This window comes from Chiloscyllium punctatum, chromosome 35 (assembly GCF_047496795.1).
Source record: "Chiloscyllium punctatum isolate Juve2018m chromosome 35, sChiPun1.3, whole genome shotgun sequence".
NCBI classification, from domain to species: domain Eukaryota; kingdom Metazoa; phylum Chordata; class Chondrichthyes; order Orectolobiformes; family Hemiscylliidae; genus Chiloscyllium; species Chiloscyllium punctatum.
Genome location: NC_092773.1, coordinates 7,296,734 through 7,312,646, shown reverse-complemented (window position 1 = coordinate 7,312,646; position 15,913 = coordinate 7,296,734). Strand labels below are relative to the sequence as shown.

Here is a 15,913-nt window from a genome sequence, read left to right as displayed (position 1 = left end):
ATGCATGGTATGCATCACGGCCTGGTATGGCAACTGGTTTGCCCAGAACCATAAGAAACTCCAGAAAGTTGTGAGTATAGCCCAGGCTATCATGCAACCCATCCTTGCATCCACTGACTCCATCTGTACTTGTTGCTGCAGAAAGGCAGTCAATATCATAAAGAACCCACCCCCCCAATATAATTTCTTCGAACTCTGTGGTCAGGCAAAAGATACAACAGCTTAAGCACACATACCAACAAGTTCAAGAACAGCTTCTTACCAGCTGTTATTCGACTTTTAAATGAACGAAAGTTTGGGAGAAGATTTGTAGCTCGGGTGCTCGTTGTTGTGGTTCTGTTCACCAAGCTGGGAATTTGTTTTGCAAACGTTTCGTCCCCTGTCTAGGTGACATCCTCAGTGCTTGGGAGCCTCCTGTGAAGCGCTTCTGTGCTGTTTCTTCCGGCATTTATAGTGGCCTGTCTCTGCCGCTTCCGGTTGTCAGTTTGAGCTGTCTGCTGTAGTGGCCGGTATATTGGGTCCAGGTCGATGTGTTTGTTGATAGAGTCTGTGGATGAGTGCCATGCCTCTAGGAATTCCCTGGCTGTTCTCTGTTTGGCTTGCCCTATAATGGTAGTGTTGTCCCAGTCGAATTCATGTTGCTTGTCGTCTGTGTGTGTGGCTACTAAGGATAGCTGGTCGACCGCAGGAAACAGCACAGAAGCGCTTCACAGGAGGCTCCCAAGCACTGAGGATGTCACCTAGACAGGGGACGAAACGTTTGCAAGACAAATTTTAAATGAACCTTTCAAATTTCAAATCTAATATTGATCTTGCTTTTTGCACACTTTCATAGCAGCCGTAACTTTGTATTCCTCGCTGTGTTCAAACACCCAATGACCTTTGGGTCTTTGTCTGTTATCATCTGCCTGTATTGTATGCAAAACAAAACTTTTCACTGTATTTCTGACATGTGTTAATAATGATTCAAATCAAATCAAATTAAATATCCTTGACAGTAATAGCCACCTTGCAAGAAGGAATAAAGCCATTCTTTCTGTCCAATCAGTTGAACTTTGCAGAGCTAAACAGTTGAGCAGCAGGAAACCTTAATGCAAGCTAGAGTGCATTGGAGCTAATTGCAAAAGCCCCTTTGCTGTCTCCTGTCTCAAACCTGCATGGACGTTGCCTCTTTAGCACATTTAATGATCCTTCCTTTACTCTCAGTGCAAGTACAGGGTGTCTCGCTGTGCTTCTTTACACATTTTTCAGATGATGCTGTACCTGCAAGTCAGAACACATGGTGAGAATGTTAGCATCATCGGCCGTGGTAATCTCCTTGATGTGATCAGAAGGCTGAGCACTCTCGATCGTATTCTCTGTCTTCAGCAATGATGTGGCTCGAGTGGGGAAGCTGGGTTTCCACATATTCACATCTGTCCCATTGCCAAAAGCTTGCATTGCATTTCCTGCAGAAAAAAGGCATTTTAAAAAAAATCATTCACTAGTCTAGTCAACTTATTTCATGAATATGAATCTGATAAAGTTACACTAAAATGCAGTGGTCCATTATCTGATGGAAGGCATTTTTGTGATCCATGAATCTAAATCTTGATTTTGTATGGCATTCTTCATGTAGTAATGTGTTGTGGGGTGCGTTATAGGAGTGTAACTTGTTAGAGTGCGATACTGGGCAAAACGGAGGTTATGCAACCAGTCATGACAAGTCTGGCAAAACAGAGAAGTCTAAATGAGTGTCATAATGAAGGAATGTATTGTTGAGAGTAAGATGGAGGAAGTTCTAGAACTTGGGGTCCTGACAGCTGAAGCACAGCTACCAATCATGGAGCAATGGAAATTAAGGCTCTGTTCTCAGAGAATGGAATGCATTGCAAAAGGAAATGGTGAAGACTGATACAATTACAATATTTAAAAGGGATCTGGATGGGTATATAAATAGAAAGGGTTTAGAAGGCTACAGGCCAAATGCTGGCAACTGCAACTCGATTAATTTTGGATATCTGGTCATCATGGACCAGTTGGACTGAATGGTCTGTTTCTGTGCTGTCCACCTGTATGATTCTATGATTTCAGTTATAGAGCTGGGGAATATTACATACAGCGAGGCCCTGAACAGATTTTGAAACAAGATGATTATTTTATAGAACGGCATGGTGGCCCAGTAGTTCGCCCTGCTGCCTCACAGCACCAGGGACCTGGGTTTGATTCCTGACTTGGGCAACTGTATGGAGTTTGCACATTCTCCCCATGTCTCTGTGGGTTTTGCCCAGGTGCTCCGGTTTCCTTCCATAGTCCAAAGATGTGCAGGTCAGGTGAGGTAGTCATGCTAACTTGCCCATAGTGTTAGTTGCATTAGTCAAAGGTAAATACAGGGCAGGGGAATGGGTCTGGGTAGATTACTCTTTGGTGGGTCGGTGTGGACCTGTTGGGCTGAAGGGCCTGTTTCCACACTGTAGGGAATCTAATCAAAAAGTCATGTTGTTGGATGAGGAGCAAATGTGCACTATGTTAGGATTTCAGCCAGCAAACCTTTCAATGAGTCAAAGGCTCCAAGTATTGCAGATGAAAATATTTTGTGAAGGACTTCTGTTCACACTTGGTTATGTAGTCTGGTGTACTCCAAAGAGCAAAGAATCAATATTAAAACCCAAACAGTAATTTGGTCACAGTTCGAGCATTGTCTTGATTACCCAGTTTTACAAGCAATATCAAGGCCATTGCGTTTTAAGGCAGTTGCGTTTTGATAAAGACACTGGGAAAAATATTCCACTTTCAATTTTAAAGGACCTGGTAGAGCTTAATGTTGCTCAGATTTTCTCCTGGACCAGCCCACCAGTATTTGTGTTGAGTAAAGTGGTAGGAAAACTTGCACAGCAAATAGGACTCTTCCACAAATAGAGCAGTATCGTCTTGGGCCTTTGTTATTGTGCATTTACTAAAGTGGGCTTGGTTTTACATGAGGGGAGAAAGTGAGGACTGCAGATGCTAGAGATCAGAGCTGAAAATGTGTTGCTGGAAAAGCGCAGCAGGTCAGGCAGCATCCAAGGAGCAGGAGAATCGACATTTTGAGCATGAGAAGGGCTTATGCCCGAAACATCGATTCTCCTGCTCCTTGGATGCTGCCTGACCTGCTGCGTTTTTCCAGCAACACATTTTCAGCCTTGGTTTTACATTAGTCAATAAAGAAGGTTCTTGCCTGAAAAGTTGACTCTCCTGCTCCTCAGAAGCTGCCTGATCTACTGTGCTTTTCCAACTCCACACTTGATCAACTGTGACACTGCAGCATCTGCAGCCCTCATTATCTCCTTGGTTTTACATGACACAACTTAATGTATTTACTGTGGGAATGATTTTTCCTGTGCAGAGGAAGTTTTTGCCTGGTATATCACTGTTTGGAAGGTAGAACTCACCACAAGTTGTGGTTAAGGTAAATATTATTGATCTATTTCAAGTAAATCTCCACAGTAGATGAAAGGTTAAAGAGAAGGATGTATTTTTTTTATTTTTATTCATTCACAGGGTGTGGACATTGCTGGCGAGGCCAGTAATTATTGCCAGCCTCTACTTACCCTTGAGAAGGTGATGGTAAGCTCTCTTTTTGACCCACTATATACCATACACTGAGGGTTAACCCACAGTCCACATGTTGATAGGGTTGGGAGAAGAAGGTTAACAGGTGGCTCACATGGAACTGAAGTACTGGCTTGGACCAGATGGGCTAAAAGGCCTGTTTCTGGGTCTGTAAGGTTTATGGGAAGCTTTTGGGAGACAGTGATATAATGCAAATATCCCTAGAGAGATACCCATGGGGACGTGAATTCAATTTTCACTGGCAGCTGTTGAAATTTTAAAATTAGTAAAAAATCTGGAATTAAAATCTAATCTCAGTGATGGCAACCGTGATTGTTAGAATCCATTTATTTCATTTTCATGTTTTTCAGACAAGGAAATCTACTGTCTTTGCATAGTTTGGCTGGCGTGTGTTTTCAGACCCACAGCTATTAGGTGACTCCTAACTGCCCTTGCAAGCCATTCAGTTCATAGGTATTTCAAGACCTGCACTGAAGTCTGGCTTTGCTATTAACATCCGCATCTCGGGAACTAAAGGAATCAAAAACACTAGGGCTTCATGAAAACATGAAGAGCTTGGCTGCCAGCCTCCATTTGCTCCTTTGCTGTTGCCATTAAGAGAATACAAGCACAAATTGTATCCTGAAACAGACAGCAAAGTCCTGGCCACTCCTTCCCATTCTAGTTTGAAACCTGTAACAATTTACTCTTGTACACAAAAAAGAGCCTGCACTTATATGACACTTATTTTGAAATTAATTTTAATTTAACCCATGAAATACTTTTGAAGTGTATTCTCTGTTGTAATGTAAGGAAACCTAACAGCCAAGTTATAAAGATCCTGTGAAAAGCAATGTGAGCTTGACAGGGGAATCTGATTTTCTGTGATGTTGATTGAGAGACAGATATTGGTCAGGACACCATGGAGAACTCACTTGCTCTTGTTCAAAGATGCCATGAGATCCATCAGGTGACAATAGGTTTGTCACAGCAAATAATCAAAGTTTCAGCTCTATGTTGCCCAAACCGCGAGACTTTGAACGATGATCAAAGATCACTGTAACACTACAATTCTGCTTACAACATTTTCTTTTTGCTATTTATCAGTTAAGAGATAAATGCCTAAGGCACTGCCAACAGGTTCTTTAGTATTCCTTGGGCCTGAGGGACATATGGAGCTTCCAGCTGAAAATATATCTCAATAAAAGTACAGGAAAGGAAACATGTTACTCAAGCTCTGTGCATTACTGTACTTACTGAGGCAGGTGTTTGCTTTGAAATAGTTCAGAAACTTGTCGCATTCTTCCTTCTGGTTTCCACTACCACTGCATGTGCACCATGGGGCCACCACAATGTCAGTTGCATCAATGTAATTCGGGGTCATGTCACTTCCTGTTGAAGAAAAGATGCAGGTTAAACTCAGCTGATTGAAACCTGTCACTGAATGCTTTTGAAAGGATAACTTAGCATTTTCACAAAGCTTCTGAACATCTTGAGGTACTTCACAACAAATCAAGATTGTTTTTCACTGAAACCAACAAATGCTAGAGATCACGGCTGGTCAGGCAGCATCCATGGAGAGAGAGAGCAATCTAAAATTTCAAATCGAGATTAGTCTTCATCAGAGCTGAAGTGGAATATGCAGCACTTCACCTCTGAATGACAAGGTTCCAGGTTTAAGTTCCATTCCAAGGCTTTAGTACACAAATTCAGGCTGACGCTCTAGTGCAATGCTGAAATAGCAATGTTGGAGGTGCTGTCTTTCAAACAGGAAGTTGAACCAAGGAATTGATAAGGTAAAAACAAGGACTGCAGATGCTGGAAACCAGAGTCTAGATTAGAGTGGTGCTGGAAAAACACAGCAGGTCAAGCAGCACCCAAGGAGCAGGAAAATCGACGTTTCGGGCAAAAGCCCTTCATCGGGATATCTTTGTGGCATCATTAAATACAGGTCAGGTGCTGGAGGACTGGAAGGTTGCTCATGTTGTCCCCTGTGCAAGAAGGGTAGTCGGATATTCCGGGTAACCATAGACCAGTGAGCCTGATGTCGGTGGTGGGAAAGTTGCTGGAAAGGTACTGAAGGATAGAATCTATTTATATTTAGAAAAGAATGAGCTTATCAGTGATAAGCAACATGGTTTTGTGTGGGGGAGATTGTGCCTTACCAACTTAATAGAGTTCTTTGAGCAAGTGATCAAGTTTATAGATGAAGGAAGGGCTGTTGATGTCAAATATATGGACTTTAGCAAGGTGTTTGATAAGGTTCCCCATGGTAGACTGATGGAGAAAGTAAAATCATATGGTGTGCAGGGTTTTCTAGCTAGGTGGATAAAAAACTGGCCGAGCAACAGGAGACAGAGAGAAGTAGTTGAAGGGAGTTTTTCGAAATGGAGTGATGTTCCACAGGGGTCAGTGTTGGGGGTCACTGTTGTTTGTGATATACATTAATTATCTGGAAGAGGGCACTGTTGGTATGATCAGCAAGTTTTCAGATGACACAAAGATTGGTGAGTAGCAGAAAGCACAAGGGACTGTCAGAGAATACAGGAGGATATAGATAGACTGGAGAGTTGGGTGGTGGAATGGCAGATGGCTTTCAATCCAGACAAATGTGAGGTGATGCATTTAGGCAAGTCTAATTCTAGAACGAATTATACAATGAATGGAAGAGCTTGGGAAAAGTTGATGGGCAGAGAGATCTGGGAGTGCAGGTCCATTGTACCCTGAAGGTTGCTGCACAGGTGGATAGGGTGGTCAAGAAGGCATATAGTATGCTTGTCTTCATTGGACGGGGTATTGAGTATTAGAGCTGGAAAGTCATGTTAAAATTATACAAGACATTGGTTCGGCCGCATTTAGAATACTGTGCACAGCTCTGGTCGCCACATTTCCAAAAGGATGTGGATGCTTTGGACAGGGTGCAGAGAAGGTTTACGAGGACGTTGCCTGGTATGGAAGGTGCTAGCGATGAAGAGAGGTTGAGCAGGTTAGGTTTGTTTTCATTAGAAAAAAGGAGATTGGAGCGGGGGGACCAGATTGAGGTTTACAAAATCATGAAGGGTATAGACAGGGTGGATAGAGACAAGCTTTTTCCCAGGGTGAAGCACTCAATAACGAGAGCTCACGGTTTCAAGGTGGGAGATGGAAAGTTTAAGGGATACATACAGCAAGTACTTCACACAGAGGCTGGTGGGTGTCTGGAACGCGTTGCCAGCAGAAATGGTAGACGCAGGCATGGTAGATTCATTTAAGATGCGTCTGGACAGATGCATGAGTCGGTGGGGAGCAGAGGGATAGAGATGCTTAGGAATTGGGCAACAGGGTTAGACAGTAGATTTGGATCGGTTCATGCTTGAAGGGCTGAAGAGCCTGTTCCTGGGCTGTAAATTTTCTTTGTTCTTTCTATCATCAGAACAGATTATCTGATTATTATTACATAGTGAGTGAGAGTCAGTTGCACATAGTTTATGGTTGTGCTTTCTATATTGCATACAACAGTGACTACATTACAAAAGTGCTACATTGGCTGAAAGTCAAACTGAGATGTTGGTAGTCATATGAATGGTTATGTAAATGCAAGTAACTTGTTTGTCTTGTGTTGACATTCTTGCCCATTAATCTGTTTTCCTTCCTGTCTCCAATATTCTTCATTCATCATCATCTCTAATGAAGCTTTCAGATTAGTCCTTGAACTATCTGATGGATGATACACATATGAAGAATGAACTTGCATTTGTATATCACCCTTTATATTCTCTGGATGCCCAAGAGCATTATTTTTGAATTATTTTGTTCAAATGTAGACATTCAAACAGAGGAAATGTGGCAGCCAATTTTCACTCAGCAAGCTCTCCTTAACAGCAATAGACAATAGGTGCAGGATAGGCCATTCTGCCCTTCGAGCCTGCACCACCATTCAATGTGATTATGGCTGATCATCCTTAATCAGTATCCTGTTCCTGCCTTATCTCCATAACCCTTGATTCCACGATCCTTGAGAGATCTATCCAGCTCTTTCTTAAATGAATCCAGAGACTGGGCCTTCACTACCCTCTGGGGCAGAGCATTCCACACAGCCACCACTCTCTGGGTGAAGAAGTTTCTCCTCATCTCTGTCCTAAATAGTCTACCCTGTATTTTTAAGTTGTGTCCTCTGGTTCGGCACTCACCCATCAGCGGAAACATGTTTCCTGCCTCCAGAGTGTCCAATCATTTAATAATCTTATATGTCTCAATCAGGTCCCCTCTCAGTCTTCTAAACTCAAGGGTATACAAGCCCAGTTGCTCCAGTCTTTCAGCATAAGGTAGTCCCGCCATTCCAGGAATTGACCTTGTGAACCTACGCTGCACTCCCTCAAAAGCCAGAATGTCTTTCCTCAAATTTGGAGACCAGAACTGCACACAATACTCCAGGTGTGGTCTCACCAGGGCCCTGTACAGCAGAAGAACCTCTTTGCTTCTATACTCAGTCCCTCTTGTTATGAAGGCCAGCATGCTATTAGCTTTCTTCACTACCTGATGTACCTGCATGCTTGCTTTCATTGACTGGTGTGCAAGAACACCCAGATCTCTTTGTACTGCCCCTTAACCTAAATTGATTCCATTTAGGTAGTAATCGGCTTTCCTGTTCATGCCACCAAAGTGGATAACCATACATTTATCCACATTAAACTGCATCTGCCATGCATCTGACCACTCACTAACCTGTCCAGGTCACCCTGTAATCTCCTAACATCCTCCTCACATTTCATCCTGCCACCCAGCTTAGTAACATCAGCAAATTTGCTAATGTTATTACTAATACCATCTTCTATATTATTAATATATATTGTAAAAAGCTGCGGTCCCAGCACTGATCCCTGCGGTACCCCACTGGTCACTGCCTGCCATTCTGAAATGGAGCCGTTTATCACTACTCTTTGTTTCCTGTCAGCCAACCAACTTTCAATCCAAGTTAGTACTTTGCCCCCAATACCATGCGCCCTAATTTTGCTCACTAACCTCCTATGTGGGACTTTATTAAAAGCTTTCTGAAAGTCCAGGTACACTACATCTACTGGACCTCCCTCGTCCATCTTCAGAGTTACATCCTCAAAAAATTCCAGAAGATTAGTCAAGCATGATTTCCCCTTCATAAATTCATGCTGACTCTGACCTATCCTGTTACTACAAGCCAAATGTGTCATAATTTCATCCTTTATAATAGACTCCAGCATCTTTCCCACCACTGAAGTCAGACTAACTGGTCTATAATTTCCTGCTTTCTCTCTCCCACCTTTCTTAAAAAGTGGTACAACATTAGCCACCCTCCAATCCGCAGGAACTGATCCCGAATCTATCGAACTCTGGAAAATAATCACCAAAGGATCCACGAGTTCTTGAGCCACTTCCTTTAGTACCCTGGGATGTAGACCATCAGGCCCCGGGGACTTATTAACCTTCAGACCTAATAGTCTCTCCCACACCAATTCCTGGCAAATATAAATTCCCTTAAGTTCAAGTCCTTCAGCCACTGTTACCTCAGGGAGATTGGTTGTGTCTTCCCCAGTGAACACAGATCTGAAGTACCAATTCAATTCTTCCACCATTTCTTTGTTCCCCGTAATATATTCCCCTGTTTCTGTCTTCAAGGGCCCAATTTTAGTCTTGACCATTTTTTTGCCTTTCACATAACTAAAAAAGCTTTTACTATCCTCCTTTATATTTTTGGCCAGTTTACCTTCGTACCTCATTTTTTCTCTGCGTATTTCCTTCTTAGTAATCCTCAATTGTTCTTTAAAAGCTTCCCAGTCCTCCGTTTTCGCACTTATCTTTGCTATGTTATACTTTTTCTCTTTTAACTTTATATGTTTCTTAACTTCCCTCATCAGCCACGGCCACCCATGCCTCCTCCGAGGATCCTAGGATCATGAGATCATGACCAGGTCTTCTGTTTTATACTATTAACTGGTGGATAAGTATTGGTCACGCTACCGATAATAACTTCCTTGTTCTTCTGGAATCTTTTATGTTCACGCAAGAGACCGTAAGTGGCATGAATACAGCAACTCAAGCAAAGTCAGCATCTCCAACAGTATGACACTCCCTTCACTACTGCTTTGGGAGTACCAGCCAAAAAAATAGGCTCTGAAGTAGAATTTGAAGCCATTGACCCCTCCCTCAGAGGCTGCTTAATCTCTTTCATACCAGGGACTCAACGTTTCCTGTTCATATCCCTCTGCAGTGTAGCACTGAATACACACACTGTTAACCTTCAGTTATAAGGGGGGGAGCAGTCATGTTCTTACATTTATCAAGAATCATCTGTGACAAAATTGAATAGTGAAACAAGCGTACTCCTGCTACTGCGTTCTCTGTTCCTGTGTTTTTATTATTACAGTTGGTGTGCATGAGGGGAAGCAGCCTCAGTGTTATTTGCAGATGTATCATGGAGCAGCTTAGAATACATGGATCTATTTCAGTGGGTTCACCCTTCCACATTAAAATAGCAGGTGGAAAATAACAAAATGCAATTTTCCTTTAAAAATTGGAAACATTACAGGAAATGAATCTGTTTTTCTCCAGTATGTTACTATAAATTTTTCACAATAAAAACTTGTCTTGTTTTTAACTATTCTTTCACAGAATATTTATGTCTCTGCCGAGACCAGCATTAATTGTCTCCAGAAGAAAGCAGATGTTGAGCCACCTTCTTGAATACTGACTCCCTCGAGTGTAGATACACTGAGCGTTGTGAGGAAGCACATTCCAGATTTTGACCGAGCAGCAGGTTACAACCACAATATAGTTCCACTTGAAGTTAGGACTCAGGTTCAGAAGAGCTTGCAGATGGTTTGATTTCCATTGATCTCTGCCCTTACCCTTGCTCTTGTTATGTGTTTGGAAGGCACTGCTAAAGGAATCCTGCTCATTTCCTGAACTGCATCTTGTTGGCGCACTCTGTAGTCACTCTGTCTGTGGTGGAAAGATTGACTGTTGAAGATGATGGTTGGATTGCAGATCAAGTAGGCTGCTTTTACACAGATTATGTGGAGTTTCTTGCATTTTGTTACAGCTGCATTCAGGCAAATGAACAGTGTCCTATCACACCTATAACTCGCTTTGTGGAGTCGGGCATTGAGTTACTTGCCACAGAATTTCCAGCTTCTGACCTTTTCTACATTAGACAGGAATCCAGAACAGGTAGAAATGGCAGCCGTGTTGTTTAAAATAAACATTTATCGATGAAGAGTAAGCGTAGTGATTGTATTTTGAAGTCTTATTGTAGTGTTTCCCTCCTTCCCCCTCTTCTAGCCAAAAAGATAGTGGAGGCATAGAGAGAAGTGCTATTGCAAAATCTGTTGATATCTGTGTAAGAAGTAAGGCTCTAGAGGCTTTGGAGAGCAGTGACCCAGTAAAAAAATACAGGTAAGCTCAGGTAAAGCCTTTTTTAGCTTTCCCGTTTGGTTTTACAGCAGTTGAGATGGCAGTAAGGGCAGTCGCATATTCCTCCTGCAGGATGTGGGAGCTCATGGAGACTTCCATCGTCCCTGATGACCTGCAGCTGCAGGTCCCCGACCTGGAAGACTGTCTTAGGGAGCTGGAGCTGGATGCATTCAGGATCATCCAAGATGCTGAGCGCTTCAGGGGGTGGCATGGTGGCTTAGTTGTTAGCACTGCCGCCTCACAGCACCAGAGTCCCAGGTTTGATGCCAGCCTCGGGTGACTATCTGTGTGGAGTTTGATCATTCTCCCTGTGACTGCGTGGGTTTCCTCCCACAGTTCAAAGATGTGCAGGTTAGGTGAATTGGCTGTGCTAAATTGCCCATATAGTTCAGGGACGTGTAGATTAGGTACATTAGTCAGGGGTAAATATAGAGTAGGGGGAATGGGTGTGAGTGGGTGTCTCTTCGGAAGGTCGGTGTAGATCTTTTTGGGCTGAAGGGACTGTTTTCAAATTGCTGTGATTCTAGATTAGAGTAGGTGAGTGGCCACCAGGAAAGGTAAAGGGAGTAGACAGAGTGTGCAGGGATCTGCTGTGGCCATTCCCCTCAAAAACAAGTATACCATTCAGGAGAAAGCAGCAGTAGCCAGGTTGGTGGCACTATGAGTGGCTCTGGGGCATAGTAGGATTATAGAGATCTGAAAAATATTCAAAACCAGGACCTCATGGGTGATCATCTCTGGATTGCTTCCAGTGTCACGTGCTAGTGAGGGTAAGAAGAGGAGGATGTGGCAGATGACTGCATGGCTAAAGAATTGGTGCAAGGAGGAAGGTCTTCAGGTTTTGAGATCATTGGGATCTTTACTGAGAAGATTAGGGTGAATCCAAAGAGGTACTTTAAGTATATTAAAGGCAAAAAAGACTGGAGAGAGAATAGGGCTCTGCAAGATCAAAGTAGACATGTGAATGTAGAACCGCAGAAGATAGGTGAGGTTCTCAAAAAATATATTTTCTCTGTGTTTACCATGGAGAAAGAGAAGAAGACTTGGGGAACTTGGGGAAGTTAGCAATGATATCTTGGGGATTGTCCCTCTCACAATAGAGGAGGTATTGGATGTATTAGAATGTATGAAGGTAGATAACTCTCCTAATCCTGACTAGATATACCCAAGAACATTAGAAGAAGCTAGAGAAAAAATTGCAAGGGCCCTGGCTGATATTTTTGCATCATCGTTAGCCATGGGTGAGGGTGGAAGATTGGAGGATAGCGACTGTTGTGCCATTATTCAAGAAGGACTGCAAAGAAAACCCTGGGAACTAAATCCTGGGTGGCACAGTGGCTCAGTGGTTAGCAATGCAGCCTCAGAGTGCCAGGAACCTGGGTTCGATTCCAGCCTCAGGTGACTGTTTGCAATAGTCAGAGGGGAGGTGGTTGCTCTTTGGAGGGTCGGTGTGGACTTGTTGGGCTGAAGGGCTTGTTTTCACACTGTGGGGAACCTAATCTAACCTAAAGATCAGTCAGCTTAACATCTGTGGTAGGTAAGTTACTTGAGAAAACTGTGAGGGATAAGTTATATATGCAATTGGAAAAACAGGGTTTCATGCCTCACAAATTTGGTAGAGTTTTTTGATGAAGTGACCAGGAACATTGATGAGGGCAGGGAGGTAGACTTAATCTGTTTGGATTTCAGTAAGGCCTTTGACAAGGTTTGACATGGTAGGCTGCTCTATAAGGTTAGATCGCATGGAATCCAAGGGGAGCTAGCAAATTGGATACACCATTGGGTTAACAGTAGGAAGCCAAGGGTAATCATGGAAGGATGCTTCTCACACTGGAGGCCTGTGACTAGTGGAGTGCCTAAGGGTTCGGTGCTGGGTCCAATACTGTTTGTTATCGATATCAATGATTCAGATGGGAATGTATAAAGCATGGTTCGTAAGTTCACAGATAACACTAAAATAGGCAGTGTTGTGGGCAGTGAGGAAGGTTATCAGAAATGGCAGCAGGACCTCAGCCTGCTGGGGAAGCGGGCTGAGAGATGACAAAAGGGGTTTAATACAGATAAGTGTGAGGGCTTGCATTTTGGAAAGTCAAATCAAGGTAAGAGTTTCATGGTGAATGGTAGGGCCTAAAGTGTAGTGGAACAGAGGGACCTTGGAGTTCAGGTTCAAAGTTCTCTGAACATGGAGTCACAGGTAGACAGGGCAGTGAAGAAGGCTTTTGGCACACTGGCCTTCATCAGTCCGGGCATCAAGTATGGAAATTGGGAAGTTATGTTGCAGCTATACAGGCATTAGTGAGGTCTTACTTGGAATATTGTGTTCAGTTTGGTCACCTTGTTATGGGAAGGATGTTGTTAAATTGGAAGGAGTGCAGAAGATATTTGCAAGGATGTTGCCTGGACTCAATGGTCTGAGTTATAGAGAGAGGTTGGACAAGCTCAGCCTTTTTTCTTTAGAGCGTATGAGACTGAGGGGCGACCTGACAGAGGTGTATGAGATCATGAGAGGCAGGGATAGGGTGAATGCACTCAGTCTTTTTCCCAGGGTTGGGGAATCAAGGACTGGAGGGCATCATTTTAAGGTGAGAAGGGAAAGAATAAAAGGGAACCTGAAGGGCGACTTTTTTACACAGAGGATGGTATGCATATGGAATGAATGCTGGCGTAAGTGGTTGAGGCGGGTGCATTAACAACATTTAAAATGCATTTGGACAAATACATGGATAGGAGAGGATGAGAAGGATATGGGCCAAGTGCAGGGAAATGGGGTAAGCATGAATGGATATTTTGGTTGGCATGGACCAGTTTGGGCCAAAGGGCCTGTCTCTATGCTGAAGGACTCTATGACTCTACGATGCACAAATAGATGAAGAAAGGAACACATCACAAGGAAAATTAATGCAAATCTTTTACACACTCGAACTTCGAAGGAAAAAGAAACAACCTCCAGTAGATTAGTCGGAGTCCCAACTCACCAATGAGTCCCGAATAGGAGAGTAAGCAAGCTGCGTAGTTCTCACGAAAACAGCCACTCAGTGATTGCGCAGAGGGTTGACAATTCGTCAGGAAATCTGCGAGTCGAGACCTGCAGGATTAAGCAAAGAAAACATTTGCTAATCTATTAATTAGAAGGTTGGTATGAGTTGATATTAATAACTCACCACTTCAATCGCTGAGGAAACTGAGTAGACACTGAGAGGACTGAGCAAAGTATCAAGGTGCTCGTGGTGAATAACAATGTAGGAATTAGGAGCAGCATTGGGCTCTGACCCCTGAAGCTTGCTCTATCAATTGATTAGATCATAGTTGATCAGCTGTGTTTCAGTTTCCACATTCCCATCTATTTCATTAACCTTTGAATCCCTTGCCAAACAAGAATCTATCTGTCTATGCCCTAAAATATTCACTCACCTCAAGTTCACTGCGTTCTCAGACAAGAATTTCAAAGCTGCACAGCACACTGAGAGAAAAAAGTATGTTCTCTTTGTACACAAAGGCAATGCCTAATTTTTTAACAGTGGCCCATTGCTCTTGACTTACCCACTTTGCTCCATAGATCCTATTAACTTCAATTCTGACTTCCGGTGGCAATAGTTCCAGCCTCTCCAAACTTGCCTCATGAAACAACACACTCATTCCTAATGCCATTCTAATAAACCTCCTCTGACCGTGTCAAATATATTTATATACTCCCTTAAATAAAGAGACGAAAACTGCACAGTTTTCAAGATGTGGTCTCAGTACTGGTCTGTACAACCGAAGCACAATATGTTTACTTGTATTTTCACTTCCTCTTGTAAAAAGGATTAGAATTCCATTATACTTTGCAATTAAGGAGGCAAATGCAGCTAGTTCCAGCGACCAAACCTTCTGGTGAGTCATTTACAAGTACGCCTAGATCGCTGTGCACCTCAGAATTCTGCAGTCATTGTCCTTTCAGTAGTATTCTGCTTTTTTATTCTTCCTTCCAAAGTGAACAACTGCATGTTTTCCCACATTATACTCCCTCTGACAGACTTTTGCCCATTCACTTACCTTTGTGAATTGTCTGTGTTCTCCTTGTTTCTCTTAAAATGACATTTTAATCTTTGCATCCTCTGCAAATTTAGTAACCATGCTTTTTGCTCCCCTCATCGAAGTCAGTAATCCAAATGGGTAAAATCTGAGGCCCTTACACAAAGTCCTGTGGTGTAGCTTTACGTGTATTTGATAATCTGTGATGATACCACTTTAAGGTCACAGAAAACAGTACTTTGACATTTGTAGGAGTGTGCTGATATTCTGAGGGAGGCTGCCCTGAACATTGATTTTCACAATAGATGCATCCTCCTGAAGTAACAGGACTGTCCCCAAAAGTAGCAACTTTATTCTTCCATAAACATGCGAACAAAAGTGGCTATATTCTCAGAATACCTTGAGATTGTGAGAGCCAGTGTTTAATTATAAGATCCTTCTTTGCTTAATCAGAGAAAACGTTTTAATATAAAACAGAGAATTGTGGGAACTGGAGATCTGAAACAAAAATGCAACTTGCTGGCAAATCTCAGCAAGTCTGACAGCATCACAACTCACGATGAAGAGTCACCAGACCCAAAACGTTAACTCTGCTTTTTGAAAATTCATCTTTAAGGAATGATGGCATCACTGGCTAGCCAGCATTTATTACCCATCCCTAATTGTTAAAAGTCAGCCACATTACTGTGGGTCTAATGTTACATGGAGAATAAACCAGTTCAACTCTTTATAACAACTGGTGCATCATCACCATAAGGTTCTGAATTCCAGACTGTCAGTGAATTCAAATTCCACCATCCACCATGGCGTGATTTGAACAAAGGTCCCAAGAGCAGAACCTGTGATAATACCACCAGGCCGTCACCTCCCCAAATGAGTGGTATGAAAATTACTGACTGGGTAT

General features: G+C 42.8%; 1 protein-coding gene across 2 annotated transcripts in view; it reads right to left on the bottom strand.

Annotated features, from left to right (window-relative positions):
• Positions 1-15,913, bottom strand: part of LOC140459608 (GDNF family receptor alpha-2-like) — a 312,836-nt gene that overhangs the window by 26,528 nt on the left and 270,395 nt on the right. For both annotated transcript variants that reach the window (XM_072553890.1, XM_072553891.1), the window contains exons 5-7: positions 13,971-14,080; positions 4,828-4,962; positions 1,264-1,448 (exon numbers count right to left, since the gene is read on the bottom strand). In XM_072553890.1, coding sequence (XP_072409991.1) covers positions 1,264-1,448; positions 4,828-4,962; positions 13,971-14,080 — 430 coding nt within the window. The remainder of the gene's footprint in view (positions 1-1,263; positions 1,449-4,827; positions 4,963-13,970; positions 14,081-15,913) is intronic.